This window comes from Periplaneta americana, chromosome 17, assembly GCF_040183065.1.
Source record: "Periplaneta americana isolate PAMFEO1 chromosome 17, P.americana_PAMFEO1_priV1, whole genome shotgun sequence".
NCBI lineage: Eukaryota > Metazoa > Arthropoda > Insecta > Blattodea > Blattidae > Periplaneta > Periplaneta americana.
The window spans coordinates 78,252,468-78,271,398 of NC_091133.1; the positions used below are offsets into that span (position 1 = coordinate 78,252,468).

Consider the following 18,931-nt stretch of genomic DNA (forward strand, 5'->3'; position numbering starts at 1 on the left):
AGAGCAAAATGCCTAAAGTAAAGGAAAGTGCTAGTGTTAAATTAAAGGCATTTGTTTCAAAATATGGAGAAAATATTTTTTCAACGGACGGTCGTATTTTATTCTGCAAGATCTGCGATGTGAGAGTGGCTGCTGAAAAAAAGTTTAAGATAGAACAATACATGTCACGGGAGAAACATAAACGTGGCCTGCAGAGACTTGAAATTAAATCCAGTGTAAACTTACAGCAAATGCTTCTGGGGGATACGTGTTCAACGTTTTCGCCATTTTGTGAGAAACTATGTGAAGCTTTTCTATCGGCTGATATTCCACTTCACAAACTGAATCATCCTAAGCTGCGAACTTTCTTAGAAGAGGAGACCGGAAAATTAATTCCAGATCGCAGAACATTGAGAAGAACATACATAGCTCGGTGCTATGACAAAACTTTGAAAAAAATAAGAGAAATGATTGGAGAAAGAAATGTATTCGTATCCATTGACGAGACAACAGACTCTATGGGCCGTTATGTAGCTAATGTTATTGTTAGAAGCACACAGCCCTGGAGAACAATTTCTACTACATTGTGAGCAGCTGGACAAAGTCAACTATTCAACGATCAGCTTAGTATTTGACCATGCATTGAGAATACTTTGGCCTGATGGGATTCGAAATTCCAATGTATTGCTTTTTATAACAGATGCAGCACCCTACATGATGAAAGCAGCTGTTTCTTTAAGTGCACTGTACCCAAAAATGGTACATGTGACGTGTTTAGCGCATGCATTACACCGGGTCGCGGAAGAAGTACGTGCAAATTTTCCTGAAGTGGATAAATTAATTGGATGCGTGAAGAAAGTATACTTGAAAGCCCCCTCTCGAATTTCAGCATTCAAAACAGAAGCTCCAGAAATCCAATTGCCTTTTTCACCTGTTTTGACTAGATGGGGAACATGGATCCAAGCTTGCAGTTATTATTGCAAGAATTTCGATGTTGTGAAGAAAGTGGTTGATGCTTTTGATAATGGTGAGTCAGTGTCAATAAAAAAGGCGCAAGAACTGTTAGCTGATAAAGAAATTGCTGGTAAACTTTCTTACATAAATACTAATTTTGGATTCCTTCCTGATGTCATAACTGCACTGGAAAAATCCCAAGTGACATTAGTGGAACAGCTACAAATAGTGGATAAAGTGGTGAATGATTTGAGCCGTGCATGTGGTAAAGTGGGTGATGCAGTGTCAATGAAAATGAAAAACTGTCTAGGCAAGAACAGGGGATACACAACATTGTGTTCAATTGGCAGAGCTTTGTCTGGTGAATTTTTTTTTCTTCCTGACTGTGAGTTAAATCCAGGAGATATTGCTTGCTTTCAGTTTGCTCCAGTTGTTTCCGTTAAAGCAGAGAGAAGCTTTTCCATTTATAAGTCGGTACTAGCAGATAATAGACAATCATTTTTGTTTGAAAATCTCCGCCAAGTTTTGATTGTTAACTGCAATTCAAAATTGTTGTAAAAGTGAACTTGAAATGAATTTTCTGCAATACAAGGTACTGTAACATGTATTATTTTAAATTTTATGTAGTTCAGTAATCAAGTGAGTACTTAACGTAATTAAAAGTATTTTCATTGGCAATGCTTTACTTTTTATTGGTCCTTTTTTTGTTTTCTTAGGTCATTTTTTTGTACTTTTTAGGTCATAAATGCATTTTTTATTTTGCATTTTTTACCAATTTATAGGTCATTAAATGCCTTGCCCTAGTGATGAATAAGGAACTTTTGATGTTAATTAATAAAAAAATGTGATTCTGTTTAGACTACTGCCTGTTACGTCTTCTATTTTTCCTAGACAATCCCAAACTTCTGCTTCTTCTGTGTGCATAATGGAAAGTTACTTTTGGAAGTCAGGTTTCTTCAAGCTTTCAATATATTTTAGCCATTTCTGTACCACTGCATTCTTGAATCGATTGTTTATACTAGAATTTCTTTCCATATATCCTCATTTCAGATCATACCTTCTCCGAAGCATTCTTTAGTTCTCAAGAATTTTATTTCGCAACTGCATATTTTTGGTAATTGGTTTTATTTGTGTTGGTACCTTGTTTTCACATACACAGAGTAGCTCTAGAAACTACCATAATATTATATAATAAAATGTAATCCTTGTTTCACTTCTTGTTTTATTGTTTAGAATTTTTCTGAGTAGCCTACGCAGAAAATGTATGACAATAATAATAAGATATTAATATTGTTTTCGATTGTATTGATAACTTATCAATTAAGGAATCTCGACGCTGGTAATGAGACGTCTTTAACACAGAAATGTCAGATAGCTTTATTGATTATAATCCTACGGAAATTATTTGCTTAACATCTATTTTTAACTACAACAGTTATCCAGAGACAATCGCCTTGTCTGAAAAAAAAATAATTTCTTCATACGACTAGAATAGAAGAAAATATTATTTCCCCATATATCAAAGAATTTGAATGATAAATAATTTTGTTCGTATTATATAAATAATTTTCTTTTGTTGTTTAGTCAACTGCCAGAAGACAGGTCTGAATATCACAAATTATACTAACATGACACTAGTTATGAGGCAACTAGGCCAGGAAATAATGGGGTACAGTGGCCAGTTCCTTTTCCCCTCCATTACATACATCACCGATTAGCTACATATTACACTAATCAGACTTCAGATGCATACAAATAATTATTTTTCCCCTGACAATTATCGTCAAGTGAGATGTACTGCCCGATAGATAACAGATGTAGACAACACATCAGCCAGAACTTCAGCCAGAGGTATAATTTTTTATATTGTATAAATTATAATTAAGGTGCTTGCGATATACTATCTTTGTTTTAATTTATATATTAAATTTTATTTTAATTTACTGTGTACATTTTTATCCACAAACGATTGGGGAAAACACGGGGATTTTACTGGAAGCAAGTAAAGAGATAGGTTTGGAAGTAAATCCTGAAAAGACAAAGTATATGATTATGTCTCGTGACGAGAATATTGTACGAAATGGAAATATAAAAATTGGAAATTTGTCTTTCGAAGAGGTGGATAAGTTCAAATATCTTGGAGCAACAGTAACAAATATAAATGATACTCGGGAGGAAATTAAATACAGAATAAATCTGGGAAATGCCTGTTATTATTCGATTGAGAAGCTTTTATCATCCAGTCTGCTGTCAAAAAATCTGAAAGTTAGAATTTATAAAACAGTTATATTACCTGTTGTTCTTTATGGTTGTGAAACTTGGACTCTCACTTTGAGAGAGGAACATAGGTTAAGGGTGTTTGAGAATAAGGTTCTCAGGAAAATATTTGGGGCTAAGAGGGAGAAAGTTACACAACACAGAACTGCACGCATTGTATTCTTCACCTGACATAATTAGGAACATTAAATGTAGACGTTTGAGATGGGCAGGGCATGTAGCACATATGGGCGAATCCAGAAATGCATATAGAGTGTTAGTTGGGAGGCCGGAGGGAAAAAGACCTTTAGGGAGGCCGAGACGTAGATGGGAAGATAATATTAAAATGGATTTAAGGGAGGTGGGATATGATGATAGAGAATGGATTAATCTTGTTCAGGATAGGGGCCGATGGCGGGCTTATGCGAGGGCGACAATGAACCTCCGGGTTCCTTAAACGCCAGTAAGTAAGTAAGTGTACATTTTTATTTTCAGAGAGAGTATAACGTTAAAACAAATTCATTTTTCTCATCGGAAATGGAACAGCATAAAAGTAACGGTCCTTTCTGCCATATGGCGTACAGAACCATGTCTGTTATACATTTCCGTCTGTGAATCCAAAGAGGAAAGATATGTAAGGGATCTATTATCAGTAACGTAACGGCTGGGAAAAATTTCAGAGAGAATAGAGAGATCTAATAACCTAATTTAAGCACCATTGCGCTGCAGAATTGAAGCATGTTCATTGAGGCGTTCTGTTAAAAAAAAAATCTTTCCGTGTGAAAGCTACGGGAGCAACGGAGATGACCAAAACGCTTGGCAATTAGAAGCGTGAATGAATTTGATACAGATTATTCTAGAAGAATGCACAGAAAAGTGTTGGATATATATGTAAAGAGTTATTTTTTCAAAATTACGGCAGAGACATGCCAAAACGGAAGTCGTTAGACTCTCTCTGGTTCATAATTCGTACCTCTCGACAGATGAGATCGTGATGCTGGTCGATGGTTGAGTTCTGTTAGTAAAAAATAGAAATGAGAAAGCAGCTTTATTACGAACAAATTAAACAAGAAGACAATTCCGACTATAATTAATACCTTCAAAAGTCACTATAGAACAATTATTGTAGAAAACATATTTTGTATCAAATCAGCAGGGTGTTTCATATAACGCAGTTGAGAAGGAAATACATTTTTCTGCCATTTAGGGTAGTCAGACCTCTCGTTTATATTATTAATTTCTCATGTAGGTTTAAGACAACCCAACACTTTTCATGCCTGATTATGTCTGATAATCGATTTCTAGAGCACAGCATTTGACTACGAAATTATAACAGATTTTCTGTCAGTATTCAGTTACATTTAAGTTTTATAATGATTCACGAGGATTTACCGTCCATTACGGAGCTTATTTTCGAAGACATTCTGAGCAAAAAATGTCATATAAACATTTGCCCTAATCTCAATATTTTCAGAATTCCACTAATATGAAATTGTTTGTGAAATACTATTATTCTTGAGTTTTAAGAGTAAAGAATATTACAGATAAACAATTAACTATTCAGGAGTATCATTTCTTTAATTGACTAATATTCTGAAGCTATAAATATGTTGTGAATTCCATAGTTGCTTCGTACAGAACCTTTCTTTTCGATTTTTAACTACAAAATTACATTTTCTTACGCAAGTTTCACAACAATTGTTACAAATCACGCCACTGTTGTACATTAGAATGCATAATTAAACTACAAAGAATCAAGTTTCTGAAGTCGTATGATTTGTAACAATTTTTTATAAGTGTGTAAGAATGATGTAATTTTTAGTTAAAAATTGGAAAACAAAATCTGTACAAAGCAACAAACAAGACATTTTTATCTTCAGAACAATAGCGAATTAAAGAAATGACACTTCTGAATAGTGCATTCTCTATTTGTAATATTTATTTTACCTTCAAAACTAAAGAAAAAAGGCATTTTACTAACAACTTCAAATTAGTTTAACTCTGAAAATATTGAGATTAGAACACATGTTTATATGACATATTTTGCTCAGAATGTCTTCGGAAAGAAGCTCCGTAAGGGATGGTAAATCCTCGTGAATCACCCTGTATATATAACAGCAGCATATGTGTTTCATCCATTTTCACATAGCATGAAGTTGAGGAAAGGAGCCATGAAAGATACTGTATCTCAGTTCCTGCCTCTAAACTTCGCACCATACGAAAGGAGAATAAACTTAGTCGAAAATTGAAGTGAGGATTGGGGATGGGTTGGTATTTTTTGAGAGTGAGGTGGGAGATTATCGTGTCTTCTATAACTAAAAACAGTAGCGTTTCATCCCTATTACAGATAAACCTAACATATTTTGAGAAATTTAAATACGATTATTCAGCCTGTAAATATTTCAGCAACATCAAAGTTGTTAAGCTCAAAGTCATAACAATTATTTATGTAGGCCTACAGTTAAAAATTAATTATACTTGTATACAGAAAATAAACAATTGAAACAACACATTGCATCACATCATAATAATCCCAATTTTTCAACAATCTATTGATGTATGCAGTACATAGGATATGTATTATAGCGAAGAATGAAAAGCATCCTTTACATTAAACATTTAATGTAACTACCAATTTCCACTTCACACATCATCTCTGTATTCCTCATCTTTCACTGTTGCTACCTCTCGTCACTGGAACTCTGTGTCACCTGAAGTCAAGGGCTGCCGAACATTGAAATCTTTCAAGTTCAAGTTAGAAAATTATCTTATGACGAGTTGCCAAACTAACTTACTATTGCATGTTTCCACGTATTCACATTTTTTAATGTTCTAGTGATATTTAACTTATTTTGTCTTTTTGTTTTCATATTTTCCGATAATAGTATATCTATAATGTGATATCTTCAGCTATATATATATAATCATAATTTTTCTTACTGTGTGTACCTAAAAATATTGTATTCATTGTATGGTCTGTACTTCACTATTTTATTATTATCATTATCATCATTTTCATTATCATTATCATTATCATTATCATTATCATTATCATTATTATTATTATTATTATTATTATTATTATTATTATTATAAAGATTGACTCGCCCACCGCTGTGGAGTAACGGTAGCGTGCCTGATTATGAAACGAGCGGGCTCGTGTTCAAAATTCTGGTTCGGATAAGTTACCTGGTTGAGTTTTCTGCCAGGATTTTCCCTCATTCCATTAAGAGCAAATGCTGCGTAACGTTCGCCGCTGGACCCTGAACTCGTTTCGCTGGTATTATCACCGTCATCCCATTCAGACGCTAAATAACCATAACAGTTGATAAAGCGTAGTAAAATAAATTAAAAAGAGATTTACTGAATAGCGGCCAAAATAGCTCATGACTTGGTGTTATTTTTTCGATACCTATACGATATTTTTCGCACTCGAACAGTTCAATGACAGAACTCCACTGTATTATACTCGACTGATGGTACGAGGCAGTAAACACCCCAGCCAAACATCACGGATGGGGAGATACGTACAATATACTCACATCCCTATATTTTCTATCATTTGAAAGTCAACAACATTCCTAACAATAGAATATAAAAGTAGGGAGAGCGTATACATTGCATATCTTCTACCCTCTTTTTATGAAGCATGAAGAGAAGATAATAAGCAACGAAAGAGAATAAAAATAATGGGAGAAACATATATCAAACATTATTTTAAATGTTTAAAGCTACCCTTTGTTTAATAAATTCTGAATGTGATTTCTACCAAGCGCTTAAAGATATGACGTCAAATTTGACTTCATAGAAAAATATTTGTACAATTCGGCAAGAATTTCACAACTGTTTTAGCAAAAATATAATTCACTTAGGGGACTGAAATATAAATAGGTTATGGAACTTCGTTTCCCTTATACTCCCATTTTTTCTCCATTATCTGTCGAATACAAAATATCTGATCAATAGTTGATCTATTACGCCTAAAACCACACTGATGATCCCCGATAATTTCATCTACATATGGAGTTAATCTTCTCAAAAGAATATTGGGCAAAATTTTGTACGACGTCAACAAAAGTGATATCCCTCGAAAGTTACTACAGTTAGTCTTGTCCCTCTTCTTAAAGATAGGTACGGTTATGGACTCCTTCCATTGTTCTGCTACAATTCCTTTTTCCCAAATAGCAAGTACAAGCTTATAAATTGCGTTACATGGAATTTGATCAAACCTGGAGACTTATAATTTTTCAGATTTTCTATCGCAATTTCGACTTCAGAAATTGTGGTTTCGGGTATAAATGGCTCAGCAGTTTGTATTTGAATTTCGTCCGGATCAATTCTATTTGGCCTATGTATATTTAGTAGTTGTCCAAAATAGTTTTTCCATCTGTTCAGGATTGAATGAGAGTCTGCAAGCAAGTCACCATTCTCATCCTTGATCACATTTACTCTTGCCTGATACCCATTCTTGAATTCCTTTATGCCCTTATATAAATCTCTAATGTTTTTATTTTTACTATTTGTTTTTACCTCATTCAGTTTTTCCTTCAAGTAATCTCTCTTTTCATTCCTAAGTGTACGATTCATAGTACCACCTTCTCAATATTATTGCTATTATTGCGGTTTTTGCTAATTTATTATTGTTTGTTTCAGGTGAAAAACCAGCGGCAATGCAACACGGTAGTAGAAATTCAGCATTGTCTCTCACCCCCTCAGCGTTACCCTTCTGTATGATGGTGGTGATTGTATGGTCTACACTAACCAAAGCTAACTCTCACGCACCCTGTATCACCTTGCCCGTGAGAACCGTCAGATGATGAGCCGAATCAGATCAGGACTGTACGGCGAGTGCGACGGAACACAGCTTTGTTGTTTAAACTTTCAGTGGTAATACCTCGTCAACAACATTTCCCATGTCGGGTGTGTTTCGTCCCAGAATAGTCTTTTGTCTTTCAGACCTCGACAACTGACTGGTTTGAGTCTTCAAAAGAGATAATACTTCCGTAACTTTATATATCTTCATGGTTTTATATACTTTTTTCAGAATGAGTTCAGATTTTACACAGTTTTAAGTTTAAGTGTAAAATTTGGAGAAAGGTAAGTATAAAGCGTGATTTAAAAAGTCGAGGAATCCTCGTTGTATCTTAAATCGCCTGCTTTAATGTCATCTATAAACTTATCGTTGCCAAAATATGGACCACACTAACAATATAATACAATAGATTGAAGAGCAAGATAAATCAACTTTTGTTTTCTATCTATGTAATGTATTCAGAGTTCTTAGTGAATTTGACGTTAAAGAAATCTCAATAAAGTGGTTATTTTCATGAGAGAGAGAGGGATTATTTCAAAGAAGCAGTACTTCAAATTTCTTGTAAGTTGATATGAGGTAATCAAGACTTGCCTGACAAAGTTCCTATCGGATTGACAGCCATTTTAAATATGATAAATTAATGGATACAATCTGCGTCTTGTAACTATAGCAACAAATTGGGAAGTGTGTCTGACATCTTTATACCAAGACGGAATAGCTCTGTATTATATGGTTACCTCTTAAAGGCAGCAAGTAAAATTATTTGTGAACTAAGACATTCAGAGATTTGATAAAATAACAGGCCTAATATATTATGAAAAGGGAAATAATGTTCAACATTTCTATTTTAGTAGTTTTATGATGATCTCAGAAACCAAATTACATATCCTTTATTTGAAAAAGATGTAAGTTTTATCCTCTTTTAAACCAACGACAGTTCAACGCAATTTTTACTATATTCACTTTCTTCCTGATATTGTATTTGTAATGCATTGTTATACGAAGAATAAAGTAATGATTTGTAAACATGGAATCATGCTAACCCCAATTGAAATTGAAATTGCCTTGAGGACAAAGAACGACAGGTACTAAAATGGTACGTAAAATAATTGAGTTAAAAAGAAGATATACAGGATGTCTCTAAATTAGTACGACAAACTTAGGGCTCGGATAGTTAACATTTTAGAACACTTTTTATTAAAGAAAAAGTAGGAATGCAGTGTATTTTCTGACTTCTATTTTAATATTACAGGAATTGTTTTTTTTCTTTCTTTTATTTGTGTGCTTTTCTGTATTTATGGGTTGAATGCATTCCTGTAACTTTAATGATTTGTATATTAAATTCATTAACTAATTTTCAAATAACTGATTATATGCATCTCGTCATGCAAGATACCGCAATTATTGATACAGACCTTTGTTGCACTGAAACTAAACGTCGCAGCTTCAGTTGTTGCTTAACAAAAAGTATTTTGCAGAATGTTTGTTGGTCTAAATCTGTAATAGCGGCCTGGGCGTTATTAACTCTATTGACTTGATGTAGACCATCCCTTAACTCCCCACTTCACCTTCCCCTGCTGAGAGAATAATGTTTTGTTGCATTACGAGCAGGCAGGAAGGTCAGTTACGGGTTGTATCAGATGGACATCGCAGCTTTCACGAACTTTAGGCTCTTGCTTGTCGCCTAAAATCCACCACTGATGCACAGAGCCTTACTGCGCGTTTGTTTATAAGGCAATGTAAGCAAAAAGGACATGGACAGGGTTTTCTTCACCCCTTTCAGTTCCCCTCTTATGCTCAGGGCTATTGTAATGTAACTATTAACATTGTACATATATAACTTTCAAATTACGGAGAGCGTTAATTCGGTAAAATTTAATAATACGTGCGTGTATAATAATAATAATAATAATAATAATAATAATAATAATAAAGGAGCAATGGTGAAATGGGGATGATAGACGAAATAGACAACGTGGACAAATTCAAATGAAAATTTCACAACAAATATCAGGAATTGTACAGTTGAATTTAGGAGGACTTATCGAAAAAAATTCTGCGTTCAAATAGATCAATAGAAAATATTTAAAATATGTATGCTGTTCTGTGATGCAAATGACATATAAGAATTTTAAACTAAATATTTAATAAACATATTTCTAATAAAGAAATGTCAATGCAAAGTATGCTTAGTAAAAAGGGCCTATGCGAATTCTTTCTCTCCAACTTACGAAGAAATTGTGGAAAACGTAAGGTCTTAAGTGTAGTATACAGAATGCTTCAGATCCAATAGGATTATACAAACTGAAAGGGGTAATTGGGGACACCAAGGCAAACATTTTCTTGCCACACAAGATGCAGTCGGCGACTCGTTGTTATTCCTCTACGCGATGTTCAAATTAAGAAACTGGTAAGAAAACAACTACTTTACTGTTTCTTAAACAACGAACATTGTTTAAAATGTTCTCCGTTCACTTGATAGCAAATCAAGTGTGGCGCACAATGGGTTGTCGTCTCGAATTTCCAAAATCTCTGGAGTATCACGGACTATTAGTGCAATGACTACTTACTTTTTTACTTTTGAGGGCCTCTCCACTTTTTAGTGGTTACCCTTTATTCCCATTTTCCATCTGCGTCTGTCATTCCAATCCTGCTCATTTAGTCCCTTATCATTCATCATTCTCAATATTCCAGCCCTCCATGAATTTCTAGGCCTTCGTCGTTTCTTTCTACCAGCTGGAGACCACTGAAGTAACACGTTTGGCTATCTCCCCTCATCCATCCTCCTTACATGACCATACCACTGAAGTTGTCTACTCTCAATTCTTGCAATCACCGATTCTTCCATGTTCATTATCCTTCTAACATCCTCGTTTCTTCTCTTTTCCAGCCTGGATATTCTAGCACCTCTCCTTATGCCGTCCATTTCAACTGCCTGTATCTTACTTTTTTGGCCTTCCGATAGATTCCAACCTTCAGCCCTATATGTCAATATACTTTCCACTATAACCTGAAGAATTCTCTTTTTTGTTTGAATTGTTATTGTCCTGCTCCATAGCACTCCATTCAACATCTTTATTGCTCCTCTACTCTGCATTATCCTATAATCTATATCCGCTTTACAATTTCCAGTCTCATGCAAAACTGACCCCAAATATTTAAACTCCTTGCACTATTTTAATTATTCCTTGGGGCAACTTTATATTTCGTCCATCTCCACCTATCACCAGGTATTCGGTTTTACTCATATTAACTTTCAGTGCAATGACAGAAACCAAAATACCCATGTGACCCCACGAAAGGAAATCTAAACAAGTAAGGTCTGGTAGCCAAGCAACTGATCCAGCATGGCAGGTGGCAACGAAACCTGGCGAAAATTGACGTGCAAATGCGGTGCACAACCATCGTGCTGTAACCACATCCGTCGTCTCACTGAGAAAGGCACATCCTCAAGCAAGGGAGGAACCGTTTTCTAGTGAAAGTGTAGTTAAATGACAACGTTCAAGTGCGGTAGTAGAAAGATTTGACCAATCACTGATTCAGACACAAGTGTACCAACTAGATGATGATCGTCAAAATGTCCAGCGCAAGTATGGTTGCTCACTTCCAGACACTACTCGGATAAATTTGTTGTAGCGTAGCGGAAGAGCGTCGAGACGCAGATCCCGTGTTGTCTCACAAAATCGTTCTGGCTTGACCTCCACATTACCCCCGAAAGTTTGTGCACTTGTGTTCGAAACACTCCGTATACTGTGTAAAAATATTCACCTATTACATATTGTTGAAGTATGTAGGAGGGAAAGGAAAAGGGGATAAAGTTTTGAGTACGAAATCGTGTCTGAAGATCGATGTGAATTATTGGATGAAAGAATTATCTCTCGACCACGAAACTGGCAAACTTGTGTTCTCACGCGTAGGTTGCGAGGTGGTCATGTTTTTCAATCAAATAGTATAAATCCTTCGATATTACAATTTGAACACTAGGATTATATGAGTGGCAGTCTAATAGCGGGTTTGAATATGAATAGCACCTTGCAGGTATGAGAAATCAAAGTTTGTCCCAAAGCCAAAGTGTTACATACCAGCAGAAGTGAACACAACGCAGTAGCCTATATCTACTGCATATAAAAGTTGAATAGTTACCAAGATAATAAGTGTGAGTGTCATATACCGTCTTGTCCCAAGATATGCACATCTAAATAGCCTACAGTAGAATCTCTATTATTCGTGGTAATAAAGGAGGTAGGCTGAACGGTTAATCGAAAAAATCGGATAATCCACACCATAAAAGATTTTCGTAAATTTAGTGAATAATGCTTACTTTTTCGTATTTCCTCTACGGTCTTGTATTCAACAAACTAGGTAGTGGATCAGAGCTCACTGATTTAAGTCTGGTTGTTAAAAGGGACAAGGAAACTCCATGTAACGGCTGTCTGTGGTAAGATAGTGGAGGTCTCGTGTTGTTTAGTACACTTTATCCTTGATTTTTATTAAATTGCACACAGTTGTTTAGTCAACTGTCCGAAGGCAGTTTGAACCTCATAAGTGACACCAATAAGGCATCACTCATGAAGCAACTAAGCCAAGAGATAATGGGTAGGGTGGCCAGGGTTGCACATATCGCAGATTAGCTACATATTGCACACAGTTGTGACTCCAATTTCGTATTCTAAGATGAGCCATAGTTTCTCATTCCCCAAACCACTCAGTTATTTGCACTTTTTATTCTTAGAATAAGACGATTTATTTTGATATTCCAAGAAGACATTTTATATAAAAGTTGTACAGTACGACAACTCGAACATTAGAGCATTAAAGGTAAAGTCTTGTAATAGCTTTCTCTAGAAAAAAAAAATTACATGCTAATAATGTATAGCACTTCATATATTTCTGTATCACAAAAAAAAGTCCCCGCGAAAGAAGGACTGTCGGATAATCCGCCAATCAGTTAATAGAGAGACGGATAATAGGGGTTTTACTGTATAGTGTTTAGATCGAAGAGTGTGAATCATTGGAAATCTGTACTAAAGCTAACATCTTTTGATTGCTTATCGTTCTAAGTGCATTAAGTTTAGATTGGTATTTTGCATACAGTGTGCACTTTTTAAGGGGAGAGGATGGTATTTTTTAAAACTTTTTTCCTATCTGGTGTAAATTATTAATTTTTTGTATGTAGAGAGCTCATAGCTGTGGCAACTCAACCAAATAAAAATATTTTGAAAAAAAAAATTATTTGGCGGCCCAAATTTGAAAAGAATATACCCAGTGCAGGATTGTACTAAAACCGATATATCTAAACCGTTTTTAAAGGTAGATTCAAACAGTTTTTGCAATGTATTTGAAAAAGTATGTTCTATAAACTGTCTGTAACAGAATTTTGATATTAGTCCCTACGTTTGTAAAATAAACAATTAAAATTGAGTAACAAATTTCTGATTTTCTTTTTTGCAAACAAACGGACGTATTTTTAAAATGAAATCAATTAAACTTTTGTTACAGAGAACAGTTTCTTAATAGTCTAAAGAATGTGTGTTCTAAATTTCATGCATGTATCTTCAATAGTTCAGAAATTATATCCATTTTGTCTTGCAATGTAACAAAAAAATGAAGTTACTGGAAACCGATAAAAGCGGGAGTGTGATTTAAAAATCCATAGCGCAGGAAGTTTAAAAATGACGTCTCTACATCCGATAAGGGCACAAACACCCACAAAATGTTATGCAATGCATTCCACACATATCAAAGGGTATTTTAAAGAAAAAAAATTTGAAAATTTAATTTGCCAGAAACAACAATAAAAGTGGGCGAGTGATTTAAAAATCCATAACGCAGGAAGTTTAAAAATGGCGATCCACACATATCACAGAGTATTTTAAAGAATATATATTTTTTTTTTGAAAATTTAGTCATTTTTCATCAAAAATACCATCCTCTCCCCTTAAGTTATGTTAACAATTTCATTAATTTCACCACTACTTCAGCTACTCATACGAAAAGCCGAGAACATTACAAATCACTAATACTTTAATCTATTCCATAATTTATTTCAAGAAGTCACAAACTTTGTTTGCGAATTTCCAATTTAGTGTACTTTCAAATTATGTTACTGATATAATATGCAGTGTGCATTAATTAAGTCAATCTCATAACATTATTTTACTTATAGTTTTGCACAAAAATCCTTGTTTATAAGTCGCCCGAATTAGCCGTATGCCGACGTTAAGCACGGAGTTAAGAAAGCAAGCAGATTCCGCTGGTGGAAACTAGTGGATGACAGTACTCGTATTGTGAACAACGCAAAATTCATTCAGTAAGTTCTCTCCTACCTTCATATTCAGGTTCTAAAAATCTATCTCTACAATTGACCGTGCTATTCAGGTAGCCCTATTTTAAATGCCTCACCCGGTATATCATAAATCATTAAAATTAACTTTTCGAATAATATATTAATAGATTTGAAAGTTTTTAAGTCGCAAAGTTTTTAAAAGCAAATGAATAAATTACCTGCGACATTAATGATTAATCGCCCTTATTCTCAGAATTTTATTCTCTTTATGCTTTAACACTTCTTATACAACTCCAATGAAGTAATATAATGTGTATCGGAATACCACGATGACAACTTTTTTCTGAATTACAATGACAACTCATTTTACATAATTCCAAAATCAATACAATAAGTTAGTAACTTCATTAATTTATAAATTATACGATTGAAGTATTAAATACTTCCTGGAAAATACATACATAAAATATGTAGGCTATATGTATATTTTAATACTATGTATACAGTATTTCTATTGTATGCTGATTATTTTTGTACGCTTTCCTCTTCATCGTTCCCCACAGAAACAAACAATCGGGTGATCTCTCAGGCTATAATCCTCCGCTAATTGATTTATCAAAGGATACATCTCTTATTTCAATCAATGAAATTTATTGTTTATTGAACTTCCTTTTCAAACTGTGTATTTTTTATGCTTATCCATAGAGTCATAAATAAATAGGCTATATGTTTTTCAAAATTGTAGCTAACCGCAATGTACCTACGATATACAGAAACTAGAGAGACCGACGACTATTTACGAAATCAGCATTTAATAACAAAATAATAATAAATGTTTGGGGTGTTTCAATCGTACAAAAACTGGGAACAATTTCTTTTTCGTTTCAATTTTCATTCTAAACTCCCAACATCTTCCATTCAATGGTTCACCCAGGTTTAAGAGTTGTCAAGAATAGGAATTATCTAGGTCTCTTACAGATACTCACCGCTGAATTTATAAATAACTCGCAAACGAAAATACGCATTGTTCCTTCTATATAAATTAAATCGTCTTCAAAATTTCTCCCGTCGATTCTAGGTAATGCGCTAATTTTACGTTTTTTTTTCTCAATAAGTAAATATACAGAAAATAATAATTATTTTTCTGATTGGGCAGTATTGAGAATTTTGTGGTAAAAGTTATTATGTCCATATGTTCCGTGTTTCAATTCCGTATAAATTTTTAAAATGGGTATTTACATTGTGTAAATACAAGTTTAAATTCTGTAAATACTATATACAAAAGATAACTATACATACGAGTAAATACAAAAATACCGACGAAAGTAATGCAAATAGAATAAAATAAAAACACACAAGCAAAAAAAAGGATATAATAATATTTAATAATTTTGAGAACAGAATGAACAGTGCTCATGTCACACGTACAGGCTGAATATGGCCAAAATCTGACCAACAATTCAGGAGAAATCGCTGTGTTCTGAAAGACTCTACGCCCAGAATCAATATTCCAGTATCAGGGATAATGAAAACTTATATTTGGTGAAAATTCCACAATGAATATTTTCCAATTACAATGAGACATTAAAATAAAATATAATTTATCATTGTCAGCATTTCAATGTAAGAAAGTAAATACACATGCATTTTTAAACTCTAATAGATAGTGCTTGTTTTAAGAGGCATACTACATAATAATATAAACCCTTAAGTATACGAGTTCCGTTCATAAATTAATTTAGTCACATAAAATATTTTTATTTAATCGTTACAACTTTTAATAATAAATTAAACTATTCATATTAATTTCGTATCATATATTCAACATATTATTGCGGCTCGAATTATATATTTTATGATATTTCCAATACATACTGTAAAAGTATTCAGACTGATAGTTGTCTCTCAGATATAAAATATTAAATGAACAATATGATATCTACTACAGGTTGGAAGTATAATAACTGTGCAGATATTCCTTGGATAAAGTACAATAAAAATTCAAATACCATATTAGTTCCAAATCAATAATTTTTTGAGAAAACATAATTTTCCCCTGTTTTACTTCACAAGTATTCTTTGTACGATTGTGATTTTGCAATTATAGTCTAATAATTATATAAACTGTTGAGGAACAATTTATCCCTTCGCAGCTTTTAAATTAAATAGACGGTTTTCTTTCACACTGATTTAAAATATTAACAATTATCGTTATTCTTTGACATTAAGAAGTTTGGAAATACTGCTGTAGTGACTAATGGACGGAATGCTGATTTTCATACCTCAGTAAAGTTCGTGTGTATCCGTAGGTGAGCCGACGATACGCAGTTACCACACTACGCAGACATTCAGCCTAATTTCTAATTACACATGCTTAATTTGCAAAACGTGTAGTAGGACCTCTATTAATTTTAATGTATTCTATTTCCCTCATCAATCTGCACAGTTACATCATTTCCGACCTTATATACAGTTTTCAAATAAACGTTTATCCGTAAGTGTGCGACCGGGCGTGACGGCTGGAAACACTCTGTTTGCCGCGCAAAGTTTGATATTCACACCTCCTTAAGCCAAGTGCATACATTTCCCATACAAATTACAATTATCATCTACCTTTGTCACAGAAGGTATTGGAACTTTAGTTCGCCATATATTTTTGGACTACTTTTCATTGTACCACTTCCATAATATGTAGATTTGGTTTCTGAGCTCACATACATGAATGTGTTGAACCAAGGAGTTGATCTCTGAATTAAATCATGGACATTGATAGTACAAAAATAATTTCTCTTAAAATGAATGTAAGTTGTCTTTACAAAGATATCGACGAAGTATTTAACAGAACAACAACAATGACAGGAAGAAATGTGCTAACCAGGTGATGATCATGTGCCATCCATATATTAGTGATAACGCTTGGACATGAAGATTGGAGACTCCGTACTTGTGAGCTATGAATAGATATTTTTTCCCTTTGTGTACAATTCTTCCAGGATGCGTTGTGTACGTAGCAACAGATCTTGACTTATAAATACAATTAAGACATTTTACTCTATGTGGCTCAACTTTTAAAGCCAGAGGTAACCGATGTACGGAGGTAAGACTGATAATTTGAACTTTAATGCAGTAATATTAACTGCGAAAAGATCTTCACCCTACTTTTATATACAGATAAGTTCAGTTTTTTAAATTCAGAGTGAATTCGTGGCTAAGAAGTTCAGTAAAAGTACTTCTACAAGGAAATGGGGGACACTTTCTTAGGATTTGTGTTTCTTGTTATTTACAGGAAGAAGTAAATAAAATTTATATTATATTGCTGTCAAGTGGCATTCCCAATTCAACCCCCATCTTTTCAAAAAGAAAGAGAAGGTTACTTCAATACCTTGGATATTTCAAACTGCTATACTAATGTTGTATATCAATTATGTCTGATAATAAAATAATTATATTTGTCATTATCAATAAAATCGTGCGGGTAAAGATTCCATGGTCAAATTCTGAATAATATGAATTGTATTATTGATTTTATACCACAACTCTCCCCTACTTCCCATAATAAGCCCATTTTTATTGCAATATAATCCTTTCCATTTACCACACCAAATTAAAGGAAAATACTTCTTCACAGATGAGTTGTAGCTTTGAATTTTTCAATTGCTATACTGGGTGATTCAGTAAAAGCGTGCAATAATTAAACAGGAAATAGAGGATGTTTTACTGAACACTTTGAGTTGAGAAACTTGTCTATGAAGGGAGATTAAGGAGATATGAGCTTAAACATATTTATCGCTATCGGCTACTGTTATAATATCTACATTTACTATTTACATTTATTTACATGTTATCTATATTTGTAAATTATTTTTATCATATACAAATCTGATTTAACAACATACTGTACAGTTTTGAAAAAAAATTGTCGCACAGATGTTTTATAAGTCTCAGAAAGGAGGCAGAGCGCATGATCATACATACGAGGGGGATCCAGGAAATAACGATCGTTTTGTTGTAATAATTAAAAAAAAAGATATTTATTTGAAAAAACAAAGTCTGTTACATAACTGAAGCTTCCTTTACTTCTCTACATAATCACCATCTACATTTAAACATTTGTCGTATCTGTTCACTAGCTTTAGAATTCCCGTGTTATACTCCTCTGCCGCCAGTTCATTAAGCCAGGTGTTCACTGTCTTCTTCAACTCTTCATCACTTCCAAAACGCGTACCACCCAGAAAGTCTTTCAGCTTAGTGAAAAGGTGAAAATCGCTAGGAGCAAGGTCTGGACAATAGGGCGGATGATCAAAGATTTCCCAACCGAATTGATCCAGCAATTCTCGAGTTGAAGCAGCAGTGTGCGGGCGGGCACAGATCTTGTGGTAGCCAAGATGTTGCGACACAATTTCACCAAGCAAAGAACGAGAAATATCAGGAAAGGCAATATGCAATTCGTCGAGTGATGTGCGCCTGTCTTGCAAGATTCTGTCGTTCACTTTAGGCTTCAGGTCTTCTGTGATGAGTGATGGGCGTCCGGGTCGAGTTTCATCGTGGACATTTGTTCGCCCATTGTTGAACATTTCGCACCATTTTCTCACATTTCTTTCATTCATTACAGTATCACCATACACTTCTTTCAATTGCCGGTA

General features: G+C 34.0%; 1 protein-coding gene across 1 annotated transcript in view; it reads left to right on the forward strand.

The window, feature by feature from the left end:
* Positions 1–9,057, forward strand: part of LOC138692753 (lachesin-like) — a 233,025-nt gene extending 223,968 nt beyond the window's left edge. The window contains exon 6 of the mRNA XM_069815947.1: positions 7,843–9,057. Within this exon, the coding sequence (XP_069672048.1) occupies positions 7,843–8,006 (164 nt within the window). The 3' untranslated portion in view covers positions 8,007–9,057. The remainder of the gene's footprint in view (positions 1–7,842) is intronic.
* Positions 9,058–18,931: the final 9,874 nt, after the last annotated feature.